Below are 21514 nucleotides of genomic sequence, written 5' to 3' on the forward strand. Positions count from 1 at the left end.
AATACATATACATGATTGTTATACATCTTTAGAAAGCAAAGAAAAACAGCTAAATGGAAGTACGTTCAGAAATTTAAAATATACATGATAGACACAATCACCATGTTATGAATCCTTTTTTTAACTTCTTATCAACACCAATAAACCTAGTCAGAAAGACTCACTGACATCTATTAGCTGAGACGACAGCAAAATACACATTAGGTAACATATGAACGCTCACACAGCAGATGCTTTCTGCTCTTCTGAATGGGTAGTAGTGGTTGAGTTATAAGCCTTCATGGAAGGTGAAACTGCCCATAGAAAGACCACTTATACAAAGCACAGCGCACTAAAATGGAGCAAAAAGAAATATAGGACACTTCTAACTGAGAAACTGCAGACTCCAAGCCATGTGAGGAAGTCATCTTAATCCAGGGACCCAATATCTAATAAATCCAGCACCCACTTCCCTTTAGGACAGACGGAAAGTTGCCTCCTGGTAAGAAAATTTCTTAATCTCAAAAAGGCTTTCAGGGAGCATGGTGATGGATAAGAAGACAAACTTGGAATCGAACTTAAGAAAAAGGAAAGAAGTAAAAAAATGTAAAAGAGAGTGCAAAAGCAAAGGCGAAGCTTTGTGGATATTGAGAAGTAGGCCGTGGTGATGCTGCAGCACACAGGGATGACAGGACGGCCAGGGGACAGGAAAGAACCGAGTCTGAGGACCACAGCCCTCCAGGGGCCTGATGCTGCCTCTCACTTGTGCTTTTACAAGCGGATTTTCAACCGGGGTTCTGTCATTTGGCCCCCAGCACACGCATGCACACTGGCACCCGTGCTGCATGGCTGGGGGAGGGGCAGAGGAAGCAGAAGGGACAAAAAAGGAATGAAATAAAGAGCAGATTCTGTTCCTAGTATCAAATCCATATTTTGATTCTTAAAAGAGAAAAAAAAATTGCTAAGCTAATTTCCATAAAATGGATAAAAATTAAGTATTCACACATCTTTCCAAACATACATCAAAGCAAGCCACAACAATGGCAACATGCCTACTTATATTTTTGAGGAAAGAAAGCAAATTAATATCAAGTTAGAGGAAATAACTGAAAACAAACTTATGGCACTCAACAGACATGAGTGTTACCAGCTTCAACCTAGAAATTGTTTCCCCAAGTTAGTTCAGATGAGAGTCTCGTCCAAAGTTTGTAATGTAGCAAATGGGGACATGTGCCCTCCTCTCCCTGATTTTTAAATAGCAACAGATTCTGGGTAAGTGTTGGTGTCTTCCAAATTACCAATGTGGCACGCCTTCTCCTTAATAACTTGCGAGGTTTATTTCTCTCCAGGCAGTGGGAAGTGCTACATTGGTGCTTAATTTCCTCCATTTGCTAAAGAAAGTGGGAACTGCCTAGTGAGTGAGCAAAGCCATACCATCCATTAAGAGGGTGGAGGAGAAATACAGCCTCGCAAATCCTAATGACCTGTTGGAAAAATTGATCTCCATAGCCCTGGTCTAGCCAGACTCAGCTTTTCTGAGTCCATGCTCGCATCTGGCTTGATTCCTCGGCTTTGCAAAGCCCCCTTTCCCCATTAGAGCAGCAATCTACCTAGTTACCAGCTCTCGCTGGAGCAGGCACACAAGGACATGGAGCAGGGGCGGGATGAACACTACACTGATAATCTCCCATTTCAAGTAACTCTAGACTGTAATCATGAACTCTGCAATGCAAACTACCCTCAGCACTCATATAAAAGGCACCCTGCTGGCATGGAGATGCCTTCCCATTCCAAATGTGGAAATTTAACTACAGAATCAAACAAGATCCATTTTCAAAGTACAGTCTCCTTTCTAAACCTCAAAACAAAACAAAAATCACACCCACTCACTGCAGGGTCATCACTGCATTAACTTGGCAAAGAAATCATGCCTGTATTTGGCCTGAGCTGTCTCTTCCATGTGTGGCAGGGTCTGGGGACAGTTTATCTGCCAACCTGAGTCAGAAGGGAAGGTGGATGCAAATTGCATATCGTGCAAAAGATCTCCTGCTTGATTTGGTAGAGAATGCACACCACAGGACAGAAAACGCCCTTCCACGAGGGGCTTCAAATCAGACCCCTGTGTCCTGTTTAGCATTTGAGTGAATGCCAGCTCTCTGCGGTCTAACTAAGTATTAATGCATGCACTGGCTTGTATTTTTCCAGGCTCAATGAATATCATCAGCTAAAGATAGCATAGTAATATAACACTCCAGTCACAGGGGTGTGTGTGTGTGTGTGTGTGTGTGTGTTTTAAGCAAACTAAATTAAACATTTAAGCATAGTCACATCACAGGAACATAAGAAACCAACCTCGAATAAATGCAAGGCCAAAGGAGAAAAAGAAACGCATCATAATGTAAGAGCAAAGGCTGGAAAGGAGTCAGTTTTATAACTAACACGACCACAAAATTCGCATGTGGCCTTCACCAAATCACGTATTTCCTTCTATCTCTACTTCCTCCTTACCTTAAAGATGAGAATAAGGATGTTGCACACATTCATGGCATGCTGTAAGGATTCCTTCAGTGGATCTGAGAGATAATGGGGTAAAGCTGATGCAAAGTGAAACTGCCATCCCTCATGAGGCCACCAAGTAATTCTTATGCCTTTCATTGCTATTGCGACAACAGTAATTGAGACCATCCTGGCCAACATGGAGAAACCCCATCTCTACTAACAATACAAAAATCAGCCGTGCGTGGTGGCGTGTGCCTGTAATCCCAGCTACTCGGGAGGCTGCAGGAGAATCGCTTGAACCTGGGAGGCGGAGGTTGCAGTGAGCCGAGATGGGGCCACTGCACTCCAGCCTCGCAACAGAGCAAGACTCCGTCTAAAAAAAAAAAAAAACAAAGAATAAAGGCATTAACACAGCTGATTCAACACAACAGTTATTTGGAAATGGAAAATGTGAGGAAAGCTCATGAAGCTGGTTGGTGAGCTTGGAGTTGAGCGGGTAACAGGAATTTTGTGGGGCTTTTCCTTGCCTCTCCTTCATGTGGAAATGACACACTTGTTTCGCTCTTTAAAGCCCAGTGCCTTTCTGGGCCCCATATGCTGTCTACAGTAGGGCCATTTCCTTTCTTACATATCTGCCATGAAATGGCACACGGGCTAGGCATAGGAACCTTCCAACTGGAACGTTCCAACATTCTCACGTCCAGCAGGTGAGCTTGCAGAGTTGCCCCCACCTCTGGTGTCCGATTGAGATTTCTTCACCACCATTGAGTCCCATGAGACAGCCCAGGCGAGAGACTGTACTTGGTCTTTGCCACTGTTTGTATGTGTTTACCCAGAAGCTTCAATGTTATTTCCCAAGTCACTTCAACGTTGAAAGCTCAGTGCTATCTTGCTCCAGGAGGTGCAGATCCGTCTCTTTTAGTTGACAAATGGGGCTTGAGGAAACCTGTTGTGACTGTTGACATTATTCCAAAGGTCGGAATTTCAAAGACCAACCATAAACAGATACTTTTTGCATCACCTCTCAAAACCAATGTGTTTTGTGGGGATGAACTGTCAGTCAGAAGGGTGCAGGGAGTATAGATGTGAAAAACAGAATCAGCTACATGGAAGAAAACGCGCGCTGGGGACAATTCAGAATAAATGAAAGACACAGTGGCTGATGCCTCTTGTTGGAGAATTGAAAGATGGCTTCTGTTCCAGCAAACAAATTATTTATCCATTGTAGTCACGTGACCACAGACCAAATCAAAATGACAGAGTCTGTGAAACTAAGTCTTCAAGGGTGCATGGGAGTCAGAATTCTCTCCGGCCATCTAATTGCCCCTTCCAAAGGCATAGTCTAATGGCTGGAAGTAGCTTTCTCCCTCTAAATGCATCCTCCAGTTTTAAAATCTCCAATCAATCTTAAGTGTCATGGCTGTAGTCATTTGAGAAATAGCAGACATAATGCACCCCCTGCCCCAGTGACTAAGATCAAAAAAATTTTTTTAAAAGAGTAAAAAATCTCATGATGGCAGGGAAACATCTTCCCAACATCACTACCACCGGGTGCAGGGATGTGCTTGCGCCCTGAGACCAGACGGCAGTGCTGGGTGTTCCTCTGAGCGCAGCAAAGGCACTCCAGTTCAAGTTCACATTCAGGGTCGAGGGCTCCCCCTGCTAAGACTACCAGTCATCATAGGGGTCAAGGCATCAGAACTGCTGATTTTTCAAAAAAAATGTCTCGAAGCAGCAGCAACCACAGCAGTTTTCCTGCAAAGCAAACAAAATATGAATCTTGTTAATTCAGCAGGGTTTTTAAAATTATAATTAGTTGGTTGTGCCCCTTAGGAAAACCACAGATGATTTTTTTTAATAACATATGTGTGTATATGAGTGGGGGAAAAAAAAAGAAACCTCTTGATGGATTCCACCACCAACCAGAGTTGGGCTTTTTATTTTTCAGTTTGTGCAAGACATTTTTTTTTTCTTTCCAACTTTTATTTTAGGTTCAAGGGGTACATGTGCAGGTTTGTTACATGGGTACATGTGTGCAAGATATTTTAGTACTATTTGCAATATTGAAGGACAAGGCCTCTTTGTTTCATCTGAAGTACAGCCACTCCGTCCATCTGGTCAGCTTGATTCCAGCATCAAAGTGAGAATGTGGCCTCAGGTGTGGGGACGTTTCCATGTGCTTTATGACCACGTCTGACCTGGGGCCCGCACACGGCTACCTGCCATCATTCCTGTGGATCTGAGGAGTACCCTAAATTTATATCCCATAAGTTGGCAAAAGATATGACAGAGGTAACCAGAAACAAAATGCCACCAGGTTGATTTTGGGAATGTTTCCTCTAACAAATTGCAGGAGACATATATGCCTCAGTTGACATTGTGAATTATGCCTTATTTATCGGCCTGGAACTCTTTCTTTTTCCACAGGAATAATCTTCAGCCACCAGATTTTTAAGATCAATATTATCTCAAATTTGGTTTCCATCATAATACATCCTGCCATAAACCCATCTCATCCTGGCAGGGAATATTATCGTGAAGAATAATCTTTTTTTTCCTAACTTCTCAAATGAGGCTGCTCCCAGAGTTAAAATCTTACATTAAGTTTTATTTATTTATTTTTTTTTTAAGTAAGAAGGTAGGCGGGGCATGGTGGCTTATTCCTGTAATCTCAGTGCTTTGGGAGGCAGAGGCAGGAGGATCACTTGAGCTCAGGAGTTCAAGGCCAGCCTGGGCAACATAGTGAGACCCCATCTCTACAAAAAATTTAAAAATTAGCCAGGCGTGGTGGTGAATGCCTTTTCTCCCAGCTACTCAGGAGGCTGAGGTAGGAGGATCACTTGAGTCCAGGAGTTTGAGGCTGCAGTGAGCTATGCTGATGACACTGCACTCCAGCCTGGGTAACACAGCAAGACCCTGTCTCTAATTAAAAAAAAACAAAAACAAAACAGAAAGCAAACTAGGAAGCATCCAGATTGTGTGTATCTGAAATGATTCTTCCTTGGCCTGTGGTGTGACTCAGGTGAATTTCTGAGGCCAAATGGGGCTGAAGAGTGCAAGAAAGGAAGGCAGCCAGCTCCATGGCTGTCAGCAGCCCTCCTCAAGCAGTTCCAGCAGAGGCTGTGTCCAGCTGCCCCAGCGTGGCCAGCCCAAATGCTGCTGTCTACGTCCTCTGCACAGCCGTCACTTCGTAGGCTGCTGTGGTCTTCCATCACATTGGGTTCGAGGCACCCATGTCTGTGTGGAAGGACTCTACCCCCTCCCATCACCATTTCCTCCTCATTCTTCCCCCACCAGACCCTGGCAGCAGGCCCGCCTTGGAATGCAACCCTGTCACCCAGTGAATTCATTCCCACCAGGCCTCCAAAGTGGCTCCGGTCCTTATGGTGGGAAGGTGGTTTGTGGCAAACCCTCGGGGTTTGTGGTCGCTAGGGACAAAACTGCTTCTGGGGGTGAGGGTGAAGGCGAGGGAGAGAAGGAGTGGACACAGCCTGGTTGTCTGTGGATCCAGGAACTCACGGTGCAGGACTGGGGCACCTCGCTGAGTGCCATAACCTAGGCCTGGGGGCACGAGGGTCCTTTCTTGCTCCAGGTTGTCCTCACAAGAAACAACTCTCTCCTGCCTTATTGAGACTTTCATGTCCTTGCTGTTTTTGACAAAGAAGAATGGTCTTTGTAAATGGAATGCACAAGCCTTCCTGTTCACTTTTTGTGGATTTCTAAATAAGTGACAGGGCACATGTAAGCGTCCCTTCCTCCGAAGGCTACGTGTTTTCCTAGCACTGATGTGTGGCCTTTACTATGAGGTACTGATTCATTTCTACCCCATCTTATTCTACAAAAAATTCAAGGCAGCTTACAACAATATGTACAATCAAAAAGACATGCAAAAACCTCAGGCCCAGAAACATACCTATCAGAAGAAAGGATTAAGACCAGGCCGGGCCCGGTGGCTCACGCCTGTAATCCTAGCACTTTGGGAGGCTGAGGCGGGCAGATCACCTTAGGTCAGGAGTTTGAGACCAGCCTGGCTAACATGGTGAAACCCCGTCTCTACTAAAAATACAAAACTTAGCCAGGCGTGGTGGCAGGTGCCTGTAATCCCAGCTACTCAGGATGCTGAGGCAGGAGAATCACTCGAACCTGGGAGGTGGGGGTTGCAGTGAGCCAAGATCGCACCATTGCACTCCAGCCTGGGTGACAGAGCAAGACTCTATCTCAAAAAACAAACAAACAAACAAACAAAAAACAGTGAGCAGCAAGAACTCACTCACAAGTCATCAACGCTGTGCAGTTACATGCATGGAGCTGTGAAAATGGCTGTGGACTCCCCGCCCAAGATTAGGGAGCTGACTTGCTGCAGGGTCTAGGCCCCCAGCAAGGACATGAATGTTGGGTTTTCTTAGAGTCCTTCATAAGTACATGAGCCTCTTAGTCTTCTCCTTTAGGGCTACATTGGGCTAGATTATTGATATCAAAGAAGGTATTCATGTGTAAACCCATCTCTCAATAATTCCAAAAACACCTGAGCTAGGCGGAGGCCCGCATGTGTCAGGGTGTATGGGAGGTGGTATTCTTTGGGCTCGTAGAGCAGGCCAAGATCAGGAAGCAGCTCAGGGGATTAAAAAACATGGGCTTCAGCTTCAGAAACACCCGAGGGAACCACACTCCACCCTTTACAAGCTGCATGGCCGTGGGGGTGTCTCTGAGTCTCTGAGACTCAATTTCCCTATCTGTATAGAAGAGGGTGTCACTTCCTCTGATCTCACACATTGTCGTAAGGACTACCCCTAGATGGTTACCAGCACCCTCTGAGCTGGTTATTGATTCCTCCCATGCACCAGGCTCTGGTCTCGGGGCTTTGCTTGGATGATCTCATGGGAGCCACTCAACAAGCTTAGGAAGTGAGACTCTCCCCAACCCGCAAGTCAGGCACTGAGCTTCCTCCAGTAAGAAAGAGCAGAGCCAGGGTGCAAACACAGCAGTCTGATTTCAGGGCCCTCCACGCCAGCCAAAACGCTGCTCTTCTTCTTGCATAGTCTGTGAGCAAATGCTCCATTTCTTTCTTATTCCTATCTCTTAAGGCCTTCACAGACACCTCTTCAGGAGACCCAAGACTAACCTTCCAAATGGGTGCCTCCTGTAGACTATTTGGTCACAAAGTCCTGGGCATCAGAGCCACGATTCTTCTTCTTCTTCTAGGGAAAGCAGAAGGCATATGGGAAGGATTAGGACTGTTTCCTTCAGGTCCTGACTTATGAGCTCACATGAAAAGACAATCACTTGCTACTGAGTAGAAGGTGCTCTTCAAGAGAGGTTCTTGAAGCCTACATTCCCAACAACCCCCTGGCAGACACACCGGCCAACCTCAGAGTCCACTCTCCCCTGAGGCCCCTGTCACACGACCCTTCCTTCTCACTTAGAGTCAGGGCCAAACAGCTCAGCACCTCATCACACTCAGGTATGTTTTGCCAAAACTCACGCGTGTATAGCACAAGAATGCTCTATCACTTGCGATACTGGGGCTACGATGACTGCAAAGATGAGTCAGACACAGAAATGGCTTCGTCCAAAAGTTTTCAAATTGAGTAGACAACGGTAACGTGAATTCCACAAAGAGATTCAAGAAGACAGAGAAAGAGTCTCCAGTCTGAGGATTGGAAAAGCTGGGGCATTTAATACAGGCCTTAGACAAGTACTGACTTGTGGGCTGCTCTAGAGGCAGCAGTGAAGACGAGGCTCAAAATAAGAGCTGGGGGTGTCCTGGAGCAGGCCCTGACTGCAACCGGGTTGGGTCTAGTGTGGACAATGGGGAACGCGTGAAGAGTTTTTCAGTCAAGGTCTGAGCTGTAATTAAGGAATTAATGATTTGATAGATTAGGGAAGAGGGTGAGTAGAGGTTGGATATCAGCTCATGGGTTGTTTTATTAGTTCACTGAGAGGGCATGAGCCAAGGCCACAACACTGAGAATGGGAAGGAAGGGTCAGAGGCTTCTTAGCTCTGGGGGAAAGAAAACATGTCAAATTTGTGTCGTGTTCCTTCCTCTGGCCCCAGAACCCTGGCTAATTCTGCAGTAGGTGCTGAGTTCTAGTAGATTCCTAGTTTGGGAGTGCTTTGCCCCACCCCAGCTGAGAGCTGCTTCTGATGGAAACAGGTTATGCACAGAGGGCTGGGGACGTAAGAAAGGCTGCAAGCCATCGCATGTCACCTTGAGCATAATACAGAGGGCAGAGAACTCTCGGATGTTAACTTCTAAGAAAAAAAATCCTTCTTAAATTTAGTGACAGTCAATATGCTACTCAAGTGGTTACAAAATAGTAAGTGCTTTTAAGCTTGAAGCAAAAGAGACAAATAAAAATATACGAAAGACTCAAAAATAGAATTTAGATTGAAATGGTAAACAGTTTTGGATCAGAATTAAATTTTCAACTTAAAGGTAAATTCTGATTTTGTAGGACCAATATTAATCTAAAAATAAGCCTTCTGGAAAACTTTCGTCTCAATATTTCCTTGAAAAGTAAGATATACTAACTTTGAATATTGACTTTCAGTAACACTAAAACTGTATGGTACAAGAAAGGCTCTGGAAGCATCGCTCAGGTCCCCTGTACCCAGCAGCCCATCACCGGCAGGAGAGCAGAGTAGTGAGGCTCTGCCCAGACTCCAGAGCTCAGCCCTGTCCTGAGTGTTCTCAGCTACAGACACTAATGTGCCCATTTTGTGCGTTTCTATGAGGAGTCAGTGAGTTATTTTTTGTAAAGCAGTTAGAAGAGTGCCTCCACAATACTGTATAATTATAGCTGTAATAACTAGATTTATAAAATGAAATTTATTTTTCATTTAAAAAAACCCATCATCACTCTTGAACTATCTATTCACCTCAGGTACCAGCAGATGGATGGATACAAAAGGTGATTTTACTTGTTGTTATACGGTTTAAAAAATATTCTTAAACACTTTTTAAACTGTACAATGTCATCAATTATCTGCTATGGTTTCTATACTATCCTGCCATGTCAAAGTGTATTTGGACACCAATAAGCTTGGATAAAAATACATCGGTGGAAAATTGGCTCAAAATAGGTTAGTAACCCTAATAAGCAGTTTATGTAGTCTGGGTGAGGTACCCACTAGGTAATAAGTCTATTTTTACTTGACATCAGTACCAATTATCAAGGAAAGGTATATTCAGACACAAATAAAACTTAGTGCCGATGCTGAATTTAGAAGTAAAGTTAATTTCAATAAAAACTGGATGTGGAAAAAGTGAGTACCTAAGGCATAGTCATTCCAAGGTTTGTTGGTCAGTGAAAAAGTTCCATTCCAAAACCTCAGGAAATGGAGAGGATGAGGAGCAAAGGTGGAAGAAACAAAAACGTATCAAACCCATGCTATACCAGGGCAGGGCACCAGCCACCCTAACTGATGGGTACATCAGACAGGTCCTGGTGGGCCCAAAGGTTGGCATGGCGTCTTGCCTGTATATGCATCTTGCCAGTTGAACATCCTAGATGTTCAGTAAAGTTACTTGGGCATTACACATCTGTTTCTGTGTTAATTATATAATCCACAATTATTTGGATGGAGACAACATGAAGGAGGCAGAGAAGCCAGTTAGGAGGCTGCAGTCACTCAGGGGAGGCATGTCCCAGGCCACGGTAACCATGGGAATGGAGAGAAACAGACAGCTTCCAGAGGTAATTAGGGGATATCATGTACACAACATGGAGGTAAATTAAACATGAGATGGGGGCTCGAGGGAGAGGAAGGAAGCAAAGAAGATGCACGGGGGCTGGCTGGGGCCGCTCCACGGGCATCCTTCCCTAAGAGGATCACTGCTGGTGAAGCAAGGGGCAGGGAGATGAGATTAGTTTAGGGATGGGAAGATCCTGGTGGAAACATCTAGTACACAGATGGACATATGGATCTGCAGCTTAGGAAAGATATCTGTGCCAAAGAGACAGATGAGGAAGTCGGAATATAAACATCTAGTAATTAAGGCAATGAGAGTAGGTGAAGATTTCATTGTAAGAAGTTATTACAGAGAGTGGGCTAGGTTATTCACAATACTCAGTCTGTAGTCTAAGAGTCTCCTACACATAGACTTGTATAGATACCCGGACTAAGCTGAGTATTAGAGTTAAGATTTGGTGCCCAGAGCAGATCAAGCCAGGTGAGCACAGAATTTAGAATTCTGAATTCTGTTTTAAGGAGGCATATTTCTCCTGAATGAACATTACTATATATTCTCCAGAACTTTATATGTTTATAGGTTATATGTGTGTATGTATGTGCACATAAGACAATGAAGTAATTCATTTTATAATGGATACAATAATTTAATAATAAACAGTTATGCTGAAAATACTGTGTTAAACAACAAATACATTATTTTTAAAATGTAAACTGCTCAAAAAAGCATTTTAAGGCCGGGTGCAGTGGCTCAGGCCTGTAATCCCAGCACTATGGGAGGCCAAGGTGGGTGGATCACGAGGTCAGGGGTTTGAGACCAGCCTGACCAACATGGTGAAACTCTGTTTCTACTAAAACTACAAAATTAGCCAGGCATGGTGGCACACGCCTGTAATCCCAGCTACCTGTGAGACTGAGGCAGGAGAATCGCTTGAACCAGGGAGGTGGACGTTGCAGTGAGCTGAGATTGTGCCATTGCACTCTAGTTTGGGCAAGGAGAGTGAAATTTTGCCTCAAAAAAAAATTTTTTTTAAAAAGCATTTTAAGTAATTTAATACTGCACAAGATTTGCAGTCTGTGAGAAAAGGAATGAGAAAGAATCTTATTTAAGGTTAAGATGACTCTAGCATCTGATCTTCAAAAGACAGGCAGACAGGAGAAAAAGAGGAAGAGCAAGAAGCCGTGGTCACCTGGGCATTGAGTCTGGAGTGGAGCTTGTGGTCTGACAACCAGGGGTGCTTGAGAGCTTCGCTTGCACTTATTCGCCAACTAGAAGGAAATTCAGAAGGTGATTAGTAGAAACACACCGAAGAAGGCCTGTATCTGCTGTTCAATCTCAGCTCCAGCTTCTGCCTTCGGGAGACCAGATGGCCGAATGTCAAACTCATGGTCAATTCTGCCTTCTCTTGAATTGTGTGTTATCAATGATGGCATAGATGACTATCGAATCCAATCAGGATAACATTAGTAAAGACAAACAAGGCAAATAATAAAAATTCTTGTTAATAACTGAACATTTACTTTCAAATATAAGTAACCATTTCTGTAGTATAACATCTGAGCTTAGTAAAGTGGATTCCTATCAGTCAGTTGAAAAATAAATATATATTTATCATTGTAAGAACAAAATGCTACAATGATTCTTGATGATTGCCAAAGCAATTTGTGTATTAAAACTTTTGAATAATAAATATTACTAACTTTTGAATTGAGAAGTTTTGAGTTAAATAGGTAGGGAAATAGAGTCGATGTAATTATTAAGAGAGGGACCATTAGATACTTTTATGAAGAAACAATATCCTTTTGGAGCCAGCAAAGGTTTATACGATTTTGGGAAATAATATGAGGAATAATAATATAGATTTACCATATTTAAATTCTAAGTTCTATACATTTGTTTGATGTGCTAACATTTATCACATTAAAACAAATAACCTTTCAAAATAAAAACTGTAGGCCAGGTGCAACGGCTCATGCCTGTAATCCCAGCACTTTGGGAGGCCGAGGCGGGTGGATCACGAAATCAGGAGTTCAAGACCAGTCTGGCCAAAATAGTGAAACCCCGTCTCTACTAAAAATACAACAAATTAGCTGGGTGTGGTGGGGCACACCTGTAATCCCAGCTACTAAGGAGGCTGAGGAAGGAGAATCACGTGAACCCAGGAGGTGGAGGTTGCACTGAGCCAAGATTGTGCCATTGCACACCAGCCTAGGTGACAGTGTGAGATTCTGTCTCAAAAAAAAAAAAAACAAAAAATGAAAAAACAAACGAACAAACAAACAAAAAACCTGTAAGTGAATGTAACAATCTGAAGTCAAAGAGGTAGTTTCAAGCAGTAATGAAGCTTCAGTTTGTAGGATTGCTTCAATGCAATCGCTTCATCAGATACCAAAATATTTAAGTATAAGATTTGAAGAGGAGATAAGTCTTTATTACAGTCAATGAATTGGTGACAACATCACCATTATAGTGCCAAAAACAGGCAGAGATAATTTTTAAAAACCTCTTGACCTCCATCAACCTCAGTTGGAAGTGTGGTTCTGCTTAGTGTCATAAATTTTCAGTACTGGATCTCCAGAGCATTCCAATGGCTGACCAAGGTGAAAAATGATGATTCTGCACTCTAGTGTCGAACTTCTTAAATCTGGCTATTAAAAAGTTAACAATAACATTGTACTAATAATTAAACTTAATAACATTTCCAGTTTATTTTTGTACCCCAGAAATTTATTCTATGATAGTGGTGTTTGGCTTTTGGCTTTAGTTTCATCCAAGCATTGACTGGAATTCTAAGCCAGTTGCCATCGGCCCAGATGGGTATCTGATGCTCCTTGGGCATTCATGAAGCCCTCAGACTGAAGGAGTGAGCGGCACTGGAGCCCACTGGGCCCACCTCTGCATCTGCTCTGAGATAGCCATATGACTGCAGCACTGCTCTCAGCCTCAGTTTCCCCATGTGTAAAATGATGGTCTCCACAGACCACAGGATTATCCAGAAGCCAAATAAGATAACACATGAAAGTACACATGTAAAACAGGTTCACAGTAAATGTGGATTTCTCGTCCTCCAAAGATTTGAAAGGGTTGACAGTTTCCATCTGTTCACTGCCTTGGGTAGAGTAATGTGCTCATAATAATAACCTTGGCTGTTATTGTGCCTTTCCATCAAGGCACAATAACAGCCAAGGTTATTATTATTATTAATTCATTATTTGTGAATTGTCCCTCCTGTCGGACTGATACCCCCAGTCTGGCTAGGTTCTCTTCATCCTCTAAGGATGGCCTTATCTTTGTGTTAACCACATTTTATTACATCTTTTTTTAAAAATATCTATCCCTTTTATTAGATGGTGAGTTACTATAGGCAGGGACTGGATTTGTGCATCTATTCTTAGCACATGACACATTTCCTGGCACACAGTAGGTGATCAACACTTGAATGAAAGCATCTCCTGCCAAGCTGTGTGCCAGACCCACTGCCCACACTGTTTCCCCACTCCCTGTGACACCCTTCTACCTGTTGATCCACGGCCATGTGTATTAGTGACTTTAAAGCCATAAAGATAATAAAACGATAAGGCAAGTGCTATTGGCCCTGAAAATCTTAACTGCTTCAATCATTATGTGGCTCAGGTATAAAGCCATCTGAAACAGCGTGTTTGATGGGTTAATCACAATGCCCTTCCCCTTCTATGATTCTAAAATGCAAATCCCTATATTTCAATGTCACTCTTTTTCATTCACTGAATTTTGAATTAATGTGGTTTTAGCATAACAGAAAATAGAGGGCCATGTAATAAATAACAGCCAAGTGTGCGGCCGTTGGGGAAGGAGAACTATCTGTTTGAGCCTCCGTTCTGCAAAATTACTGGCGGTGTGATCATGGGCAAACCACGTGGGATCTTCTACCCGATTTCTGCCTCATGGAGTTGGGGTCAGGGGTGGTAGTTAAAAGAGATAATGTCTACAAAGCACTTGGCATGATCTGGCCCATAGTAGTTTCCCAAATGAAATGGTAGTTAAAGATTCAGCTACACAGAACCATATACAGCTTAGTAGAGGTGAAAGGAATCCTAGAAATACTTCTCCCAAGCCTTCCATTTTGACAGTGAGTCAACTAAGGCCCAGCAGGAGTCCGTGGCTGGTACGGCCGCATGATAAATGGCAGGAAGAGAAAGGTTTGTGTAGCTTCATGACCAAAGCAGTCCCAGATCTCAGTAGACTGGGTCAAGAGGCTCAAACCTCATTCTATCCATGACTTTGCGCAAGCATCACAGATGTTAGTAAGAGAATAAATTCGAACAGCCCTGGTGGTAGGCCCTGCTTCCTTGTCATCCCTACTGCGCCCGGAGCACAGGACGAACTCGCGTTACCTCTTCTCCTTCATCAGAAGCTTAGAGATGAACTCCTTGGCCTCCTCCGAGATGTCCTGAAATTCTTCATCCTCTAAGTCCCACCTGCAGGCCAGGATGTTGTTCAGCGTCTCAGCATCATTGTCACCCAGGAAAGGGGACAAACCGCTAAGTCTGGAGGACACAGGGTCCAGAGTGAGTATTTTTTAAACAGCCTCAACCCCTTTCCAGACAGATTGCTTTTCTGGTTCTGCCATTTAAAGGTGAGAGAAGGAAAATAACCTAATCCTGAAGCATAATTTTATAATATATTATTGGAATCAAGAAAATGCTTGCCACCCCCACCCAACTCCTAACTGAACAACTGCAGCAATAACAGAATATGAATATGAATATCAGCTTCCTTTTTAAAGCACTTTTCAGCTTGCAAAGTGCTACTACATGCTCAGATGGCAAACGCTAGGCATGTCACCTCTGAGGGGTGAGCCTAGCCTGAGTCATTTAGGAGATCAGTTTTTTTTTTTTTTTTTTTTTGAGACGGAGTCTCGCTGTGTCACCAGGCTGGAGTGCAGTGGCGTGATCTCGTTTCACTGCAACCTCCACCTCCTGGAAGCAATTCTCCTGCAGCCTCCCGAGTAGCTGGGATTACAGGCGCATGCCACCACACACGGCTGATTTTTGTATTTTTAGTAGAGATGGGGTTTCACCATGTTGGCCAGGATGGTCTCAATCTCTTGACCTCGTGATCCGCCCACCTCAGCCTCCCAAAGTGCTGGGATTACAGGCTTGAGCCACCGCGCCAGGCCATGTGAGCTTTTTAAATTAATTTTTGGCTTTTAGGTTGTGTCCTAGGAGTTAAAGTGATTAATGAAGAGGACACACATTTACTTTTCCAAATGATGTGCAGGGAAAGAATTCACTCCTTTCACCCACAGGAGTCAACAAAACCTAGAAGGCAACTGAGGATGGGACAGTGTTATTTATTTTTTAAATACCCCAATTGGGGCTTTTATTTAAAGTGGCAAAACCTCAGAAAATATGCATGGAGTTGGAGAAGGGTCAGAGACAGAGGAGAGCTACTCACAGCATATAGGCGATGACCCCCACACTCCACATGTCAGTGGGAAATGAAACAAAATCATAGTTCACAACTTCAGGGGCGAGAAATTCTGGGGTTCCAAAGTTCACCTTCAGCTTCTCTCTGGGTTTGTATCTGCAATTTAAGAGACAAAGTGGAAGGGTGGACTTGTCGATCAAAAATCGTGAACACTGAAATGATGTAGTCTATGAGACAAAATGACTTCAGCCATACAGCAAACTTCAGACAAACAAACATTGAAGGAAATCAAACAATCAAGCAAGAGGCTCAAAAACTTGTAAAGAGGCCCCAGAAAATTTAAAAGTCAAAATTCATACTAGGAAACCTTAAAAGCTGAACCAGTTGTTGGAGAAGCTGCTGTGAATAATGAGAACATCTGAATTATAGAAGATGACAAGAGGAAAACTGATATAGTCATTGACATGGGGATGATGTGAATAAGCCTGTATAATGAATAAACACAGTACTGCAATAATTTACAACATCCATTTTATACGTGTCGTTAATGTGCTGAATTGTTAATGTGTCCACGTAAACTCTTTGTTCCCTGAAGAATCTTGTATGTGCCAGAACCCTTTGCAAACTTGTTTACGTTGTTAATATTTTTAAAGTAAATCTCTGTACAGATGGAACAAATATGAAAGAGGGGACAAACTCTTGCAAATGCTAAATTAATGGCTTCTAATTTAATAAACTTCACTGTATTAGGTTTTAATTTTTTATACTTTTTACTGCATGCATTATAGAAACTTGTAAACACTCAAGTCTCAAATTTAGCAAGTTAAGGCCAAACATAATTTTTGTTAAATTAATTATAAATGAGATCATGAAACCAAAGAGCAGATCACATATATGTTTGCAAAGGAAGGGCAACCATCATGTCCCCCAGCTCCATTCGTACACCTATGTCCAAATAGACATACCTTCTGGCCAATCCAAAATCAATAATTTTTATTTGCTTAGCATCCCGATTCACACACAGGATATTCTCAGGCTGCCAGGAGAAAGAGACACATTAGCAATGAAAACAACCATCATTCACTCAAATTGTCCTTGAACCACAACTAAAAATACAACGATGCTCAGAAAAAACATATCAGGCCTTTCACTTCGGGGCGGGCTTGTCCGTGTGGGTACTTTCTCCTTTAATTATGTGGTGGATGAGGTTGCGGGTATCCTGCCAACCCTGCATTATCCAGCCTGTCCTCTGCACGGCTTCACAGTTCACCATAATGCCTGAGTTCAGGCAGAGGCCTTGAGGGGAGCAAGAAAAGGAGGTTGCTTCAGTCCTTCCCAAATGCGCTGTGGAGGCCCGCTCAGACCTGACATCTGCCCCTCTAAATTATTCAGTATGAATTTCCCCTTCTTGGAGAAATATTTTTCCCAAGATTGATGAGTTCCAAGGGAATTGACCTGCTCCATTCAAACAGCCACACTGAACATGCACTGTCACGTGAACGTTCCGGCCTCCAGAGCTTCCCTTTGCTCAACGCCTATGGGAAAGTCGCACGGCAGAGGAGGGCTTTTCTCTCCAGTCGTTCTTCAGTCTCAGCAGTTCCGAGGTTTTGCTGAGTTTGGTCTCAATGCCTAAAACCCCTGACTAAGTGTTCCCTTGGAGCTAGGCCCTGGTAAGGCCTTAGCCTGCTGACCTGACAGTCTTGGGGTGCAGGGGGAGAAAATGGGGTGTAGTGCAGCCACTCAGTGTTCACAGAATGCCTTACAAGTGCACCTAATGTTTATTGGGGTAGAAAAACAGAGGTCTTGGGAAAGTAAGAGATTTGATTTAAAGTCAAGGCCATTTATAAAAGAGAAAAAAAGTTTTCAGAGTTAAGAACCCTCAGTCCCAATTCTTTACAAGCTGGAGGGCACCATCCCAGAAGCCAAATGCCCAGGATCCCGTTCCTCAGCCTTTAGTGGGATCAGGCTCCCCTCCCCAACCTGTCCAGGTGGAGAAGAGGTTCCAATGAGATCAGAAATTCAGAAACACATTATGAAATGACATAATGTCTCCTTATCAATATTCAATAGTACATTTGGTTGGGCAGAATATCTTTGGAAGCCCTTTTCTAACCTATCTCTAAAACAGATGTTTGTGAGTAAAAGTCATTATAGAGAAGGGGGTGCTATGTGAACCATTTGGTTTCATGCTTAAATCACTGATGGATCATGTATAAAGCTGTCCAATTGTGAAGGAGTACTGTGGCATCAAAAAGTTTGCAGGATATAGAGAAACCGTTTTGAGGGCATTTCAATAAGTTAGCCTTTTTATGACGATAAAATTAAAGAATGTTCATTGGATAAAATTTGCAAAACAGAAAAATATAAAACAGACTGTTTGTAAGTCACCTATAATCTCCCCCCACATACTGACAATCACTCAATATTTCTGGCCCTTTTCCTTCCAAGGAGCTTTCAGAAAAGCAGCTCCTTAAGGACCCATCCAGCTGTCACCTTTATGATGATCTTTGCATCCAAGCCATAACTAAAACTGCCCACTGCAGGTCCTCAATCAATGTTATGAAGCCTCATATGGAGTCATTTGACTTACAATAGGTTTGCTCCTAGTTCCAGTTGCCAATCAAAACCCTGTAGGGATATCTGCAGAATATCTACATTCAATGAAAATGCTCCATGAAAGCATGCATTATCAAACTCAGTTCATAGTGAGGGTTTTGCTAATGATTTTTAGCCTCTGACTTTGTCATTTTATAAACCACTTCCTCCTGCTCTCCTCCTGCTCAAAAGTGAATGGGAAAGGCAAGGCACATAAATCAAGACAGTGAGGGAAGCCAAGTTATAGGAAGAGAGGCCCATGGAAACCTATTTCAGGAGGCTAAATTTATTTAGCTATGCAATCCCTAGTGAATGCAATAGATGGGATGTTATATAGATTGTATATTTTATGTTACTGTCACGCTGTGCAAACAGGGAAATGAGAAAATGACCAAGCCACACAAGACGTACTTTATGATACTTAGTCCCAATATGGGACTCGATCAGGTTTGTTGGGCCTAGGTCTTTTATTGGTTGTAACTAAGACTACATACAGTCCGATTCTAGGAACTTCATAATGAGACATAATGAGAGAGGTAAAGAGGGAAGGGGCAATCAATAGGAGGAGAAAGAAAGGCGGCTTGGCTTCTGTGTGCTTTCCACCATTGGCAGTGGGGTGCCCGCCCCACCCTCTCTCCTCCTTAGCACTTTGGCCCCATCCTTCCGACTGTCCTCTGCTGCATTCTCCATAGGATTCTATTCCACGGGGCAGCAAACCCACAGAAAAACAAGTCCCAAAGTCCGGAGCTTCCTGAGTGACTCGAGGAGCTGCCGGCGATTCTTGGAGACCTGGAAAGGTTGACTACTACTTAGGGAATTCTGAGTTAGCTAAAATCCTCTCACCTACTTGTCCTGATGAGAGGGCTACCACGTGGATACCGCTGTGGTGGTGGTGACTGTTTTCATTCTAAACTTTTAGGGAAACCATTGCCATATAGATTTCCTTAACGCAGGCAAGTTACAAGAATCTGAATATCACCCCTGAAGATGGAATATGCAAATATTAGGGAGTGACAGAAGCTGAGAATAAGGAGATGAGGGTAACAATTCAGATGTTTATTCATTTCTGAAATGACTGTACCAATTTCCCCAGCTGGCATATAATAGCAGACAGGGCCCACTGTGCAAAAGCTGGGAAGGGCTTACGTCTCACAGCATACAAAACACCCTTACCTTCAGGTCCAAGTGGAGAATGTACATCTGATGCATGTGCCTTATCCCCTCACATATCTGCTTCATGAACAGGATGGTATCAAGCTCTGTCAAATTGTAGTTCTCATCGATGATGCGGTCAAACAGCTCCCCACCATCCACACTGCAGAGGGAAGAGGAGTGAAACCCTCAGTCCCGATTTCCTAACCACCATGTGCTTTTCTCGTAGTGACTTGTCGTGCAAGTTCTGCTACCTCTTCTGAAAGGTGTATGTGCAGTTATTTCTCTGCCTTCTTTACTATCTTACTTAGATGATTCTTATCTTGAAGGCCTGTATTTTATATACCTTTAATCTCACAAATGGAAATCCTCAAGCCAACTCCCCACCTTTTGTGTGTGTGTGTGTGTGTTTTGAGATGGAGTCTCGCTGTGTCGCTCAGGCTAGAGGGCAGTGGCAGGATCTTGGCTCACTGCAATCTCCGCCTCCCAGATTCAAGCGATTCTCATGCCTCAGTCTCCCAAGTAGCTGGGATTAGAGGCATGCGCCACCATGCCCGGCTAATTTTTGTATTTTTGGTAGAGATGGGTTTCACTGTGTTGGCCAGGCTGGTTTCGAACTCCTGACCCCAAGTGATCCACCCGCCTCGGCCTCCCAAAGTGCTGGGATTACAGGCATGAGCCACCGCACCGGCCCTCAAAGCCCCTTTATCCAGTGTCTTCAGCTCTGGGGTGAGCCCACATGTATCATGTTCTAAAGATGTTGAAGAGAAAGAGGACCCTAAGAACTCCAGGAGGGGAACTCCAAGCCCTGACTGAAGGTAGTCAGGATCTCAGCCCTCTAAGTCTCCAGACTGAATTCAGAGATAAAGTGCTTCTCTGTGGCTGGTGCTAGACACAGTAATTTCCCTTATCCTTGGGGACACCTTCCAAGACCCTCCGTGGATGCCTGAAACTGCGGATAGTACTGAACCTGTATATACTATGTTATTTCCTATAGACATATAACTCCGATACAGTTTAATTCATAAATTAAGCACAGTAAGGGATTAATAACAATAACTAAGGGTAAAATAGAACAATTATAACAACATGCCAGCTGCACTACTCTTGTGTCTTGGGGCCATTATGAAGTCAAATGATAGTTCCGTGAACACAAGCATGGCGATGCCTCCACAGTCAATCTGATGACCCGGTCGGCTACTAAGTGACTAACCGCAGGGAGTGGTGGAGACGCTGGACAAAGGGATGATTCACGTCCTGGGTGGGACCGAGCGGGACGGTGGGAGATTTCATCAGGCTACTCAGAACAGTGTGCAATTTAAAACCTGTTGATTGTTTCCTTCTGGAATTTTCCACTTAATATTTTGGGGCCGTGGGTAACTGAGACCATGGAAAGTGAAAGTGTGGGCAAGGGAGGACCACGATACTATACTTTTTATTCAAAATGCCTTATTGAGGAATGAAAAACAAAACGGAATCACAATATTGATTCAGTGTTGGAATTGCAGTTGGCCCTCCCTATTCGTGGGTTCTGTTTCCACAGGTTCAAACAATCGTAAATCAAAATGTTTGACCAAAAAACAATAAAAATTGACAATACAACAACAAAAATAATACAAATTTAAAAAAAATACAGTATAACAACTGTATATGTGGCATTTACAGTTTATCAAGTATTGTAAGTAGTCTAGAGATTATTTAAAGTACTTGGGGGGATGGGCATAAGTTATATGCAGAAGACTATGCCATTTTATGTCAGGAACTTGAGTGTCCTCCGGTTTTGGTATTTGCGGGGATCCTGGGACCAATCCCTCTCAGATACCAAGTAATGACTGTACTCGGTTTCTAACTAACCAGTCCTTATGTTTTTATAAAGGTGAGTTTAAATGGAAGCTTCTTAGCCCTAATCATCACCAGTTTTTGACATGAACTTTGTATTAGTGAATGTGTTGAAAGTAAGATGTAGCTCAAAAACCACTTTCCTCCAGGTTGCCCTGGCTAATATTTAAGCTTGATTTTTGACAAACAGCGTAGATACAAAGCTAGATCTACTTGGTCCCACTACTTCTTAGCAATAAAATCCCATATGGAGATTTGTAACCCCAAGTGTTTCCCTTCTAGAACTGATGTGATTGTGTGATCCGCGCGAATCAGAGTCTGCGGGGGCGAGCTTGGTTCTGGTCCCG

At 43.4% G+C, this 21514-nt stretch overlaps 1 protein-coding gene across 4 annotated transcripts in view; it reads right to left on the minus strand.

Annotated features, from left to right (window-relative positions):
* Window positions 1–3622: 3622 nt before the first annotated feature.
* The window catches only part of MYLK4 (myosin light chain kinase family member 4), a 96927-nt gene continuing 79035 nt past the window's right edge, over window positions 3623–21514 (minus strand). For 3 of the 4 annotated variants that reach the window (XM_063812747.1, XM_009450394.5, XM_009450395.5), the window contains 7 exons: window positions 19350–19491; window positions 16547–16617; window positions 15609–15737; window positions 14546–14698; window positions 11362–11440; window positions 7601–7676; window positions 3623–4233 (listed from right to left, as the gene is read on the minus strand). In XM_063812747.1, the coding sequence (XP_063668817.1) occupies window positions 7626–7676; window positions 11362–11440; window positions 14546–14698; window positions 15609–15737; window positions 16547–16617; window positions 19350–19491 (625 nt within the window). In that variant the 3' untranslated portion in view covers window positions 3623–4233; window positions 7601–7625. Of the gene's footprint in view, window positions 4234–7600; window positions 7677–11361; window positions 11441–11519; window positions 11612–14545; window positions 14699–15608; window positions 15738–16546; window positions 16618–19349; window positions 19492–21514 lie in introns of those variants that run through there. The other variant, XM_063812748.1, reaches the window with a different exon arrangement.

This window comes from Pan troglodytes, chromosome 5 (genome assembly GCF_028858775.2).
Source record: "Pan troglodytes isolate AG18354 chromosome 5, NHGRI_mPanTro3-v2.0_pri, whole genome shotgun sequence".
In the NCBI taxonomy this organism is placed as follows: Eukaryota; Metazoa; Chordata; class Mammalia; order Primates; family Hominidae; genus Pan; species Pan troglodytes.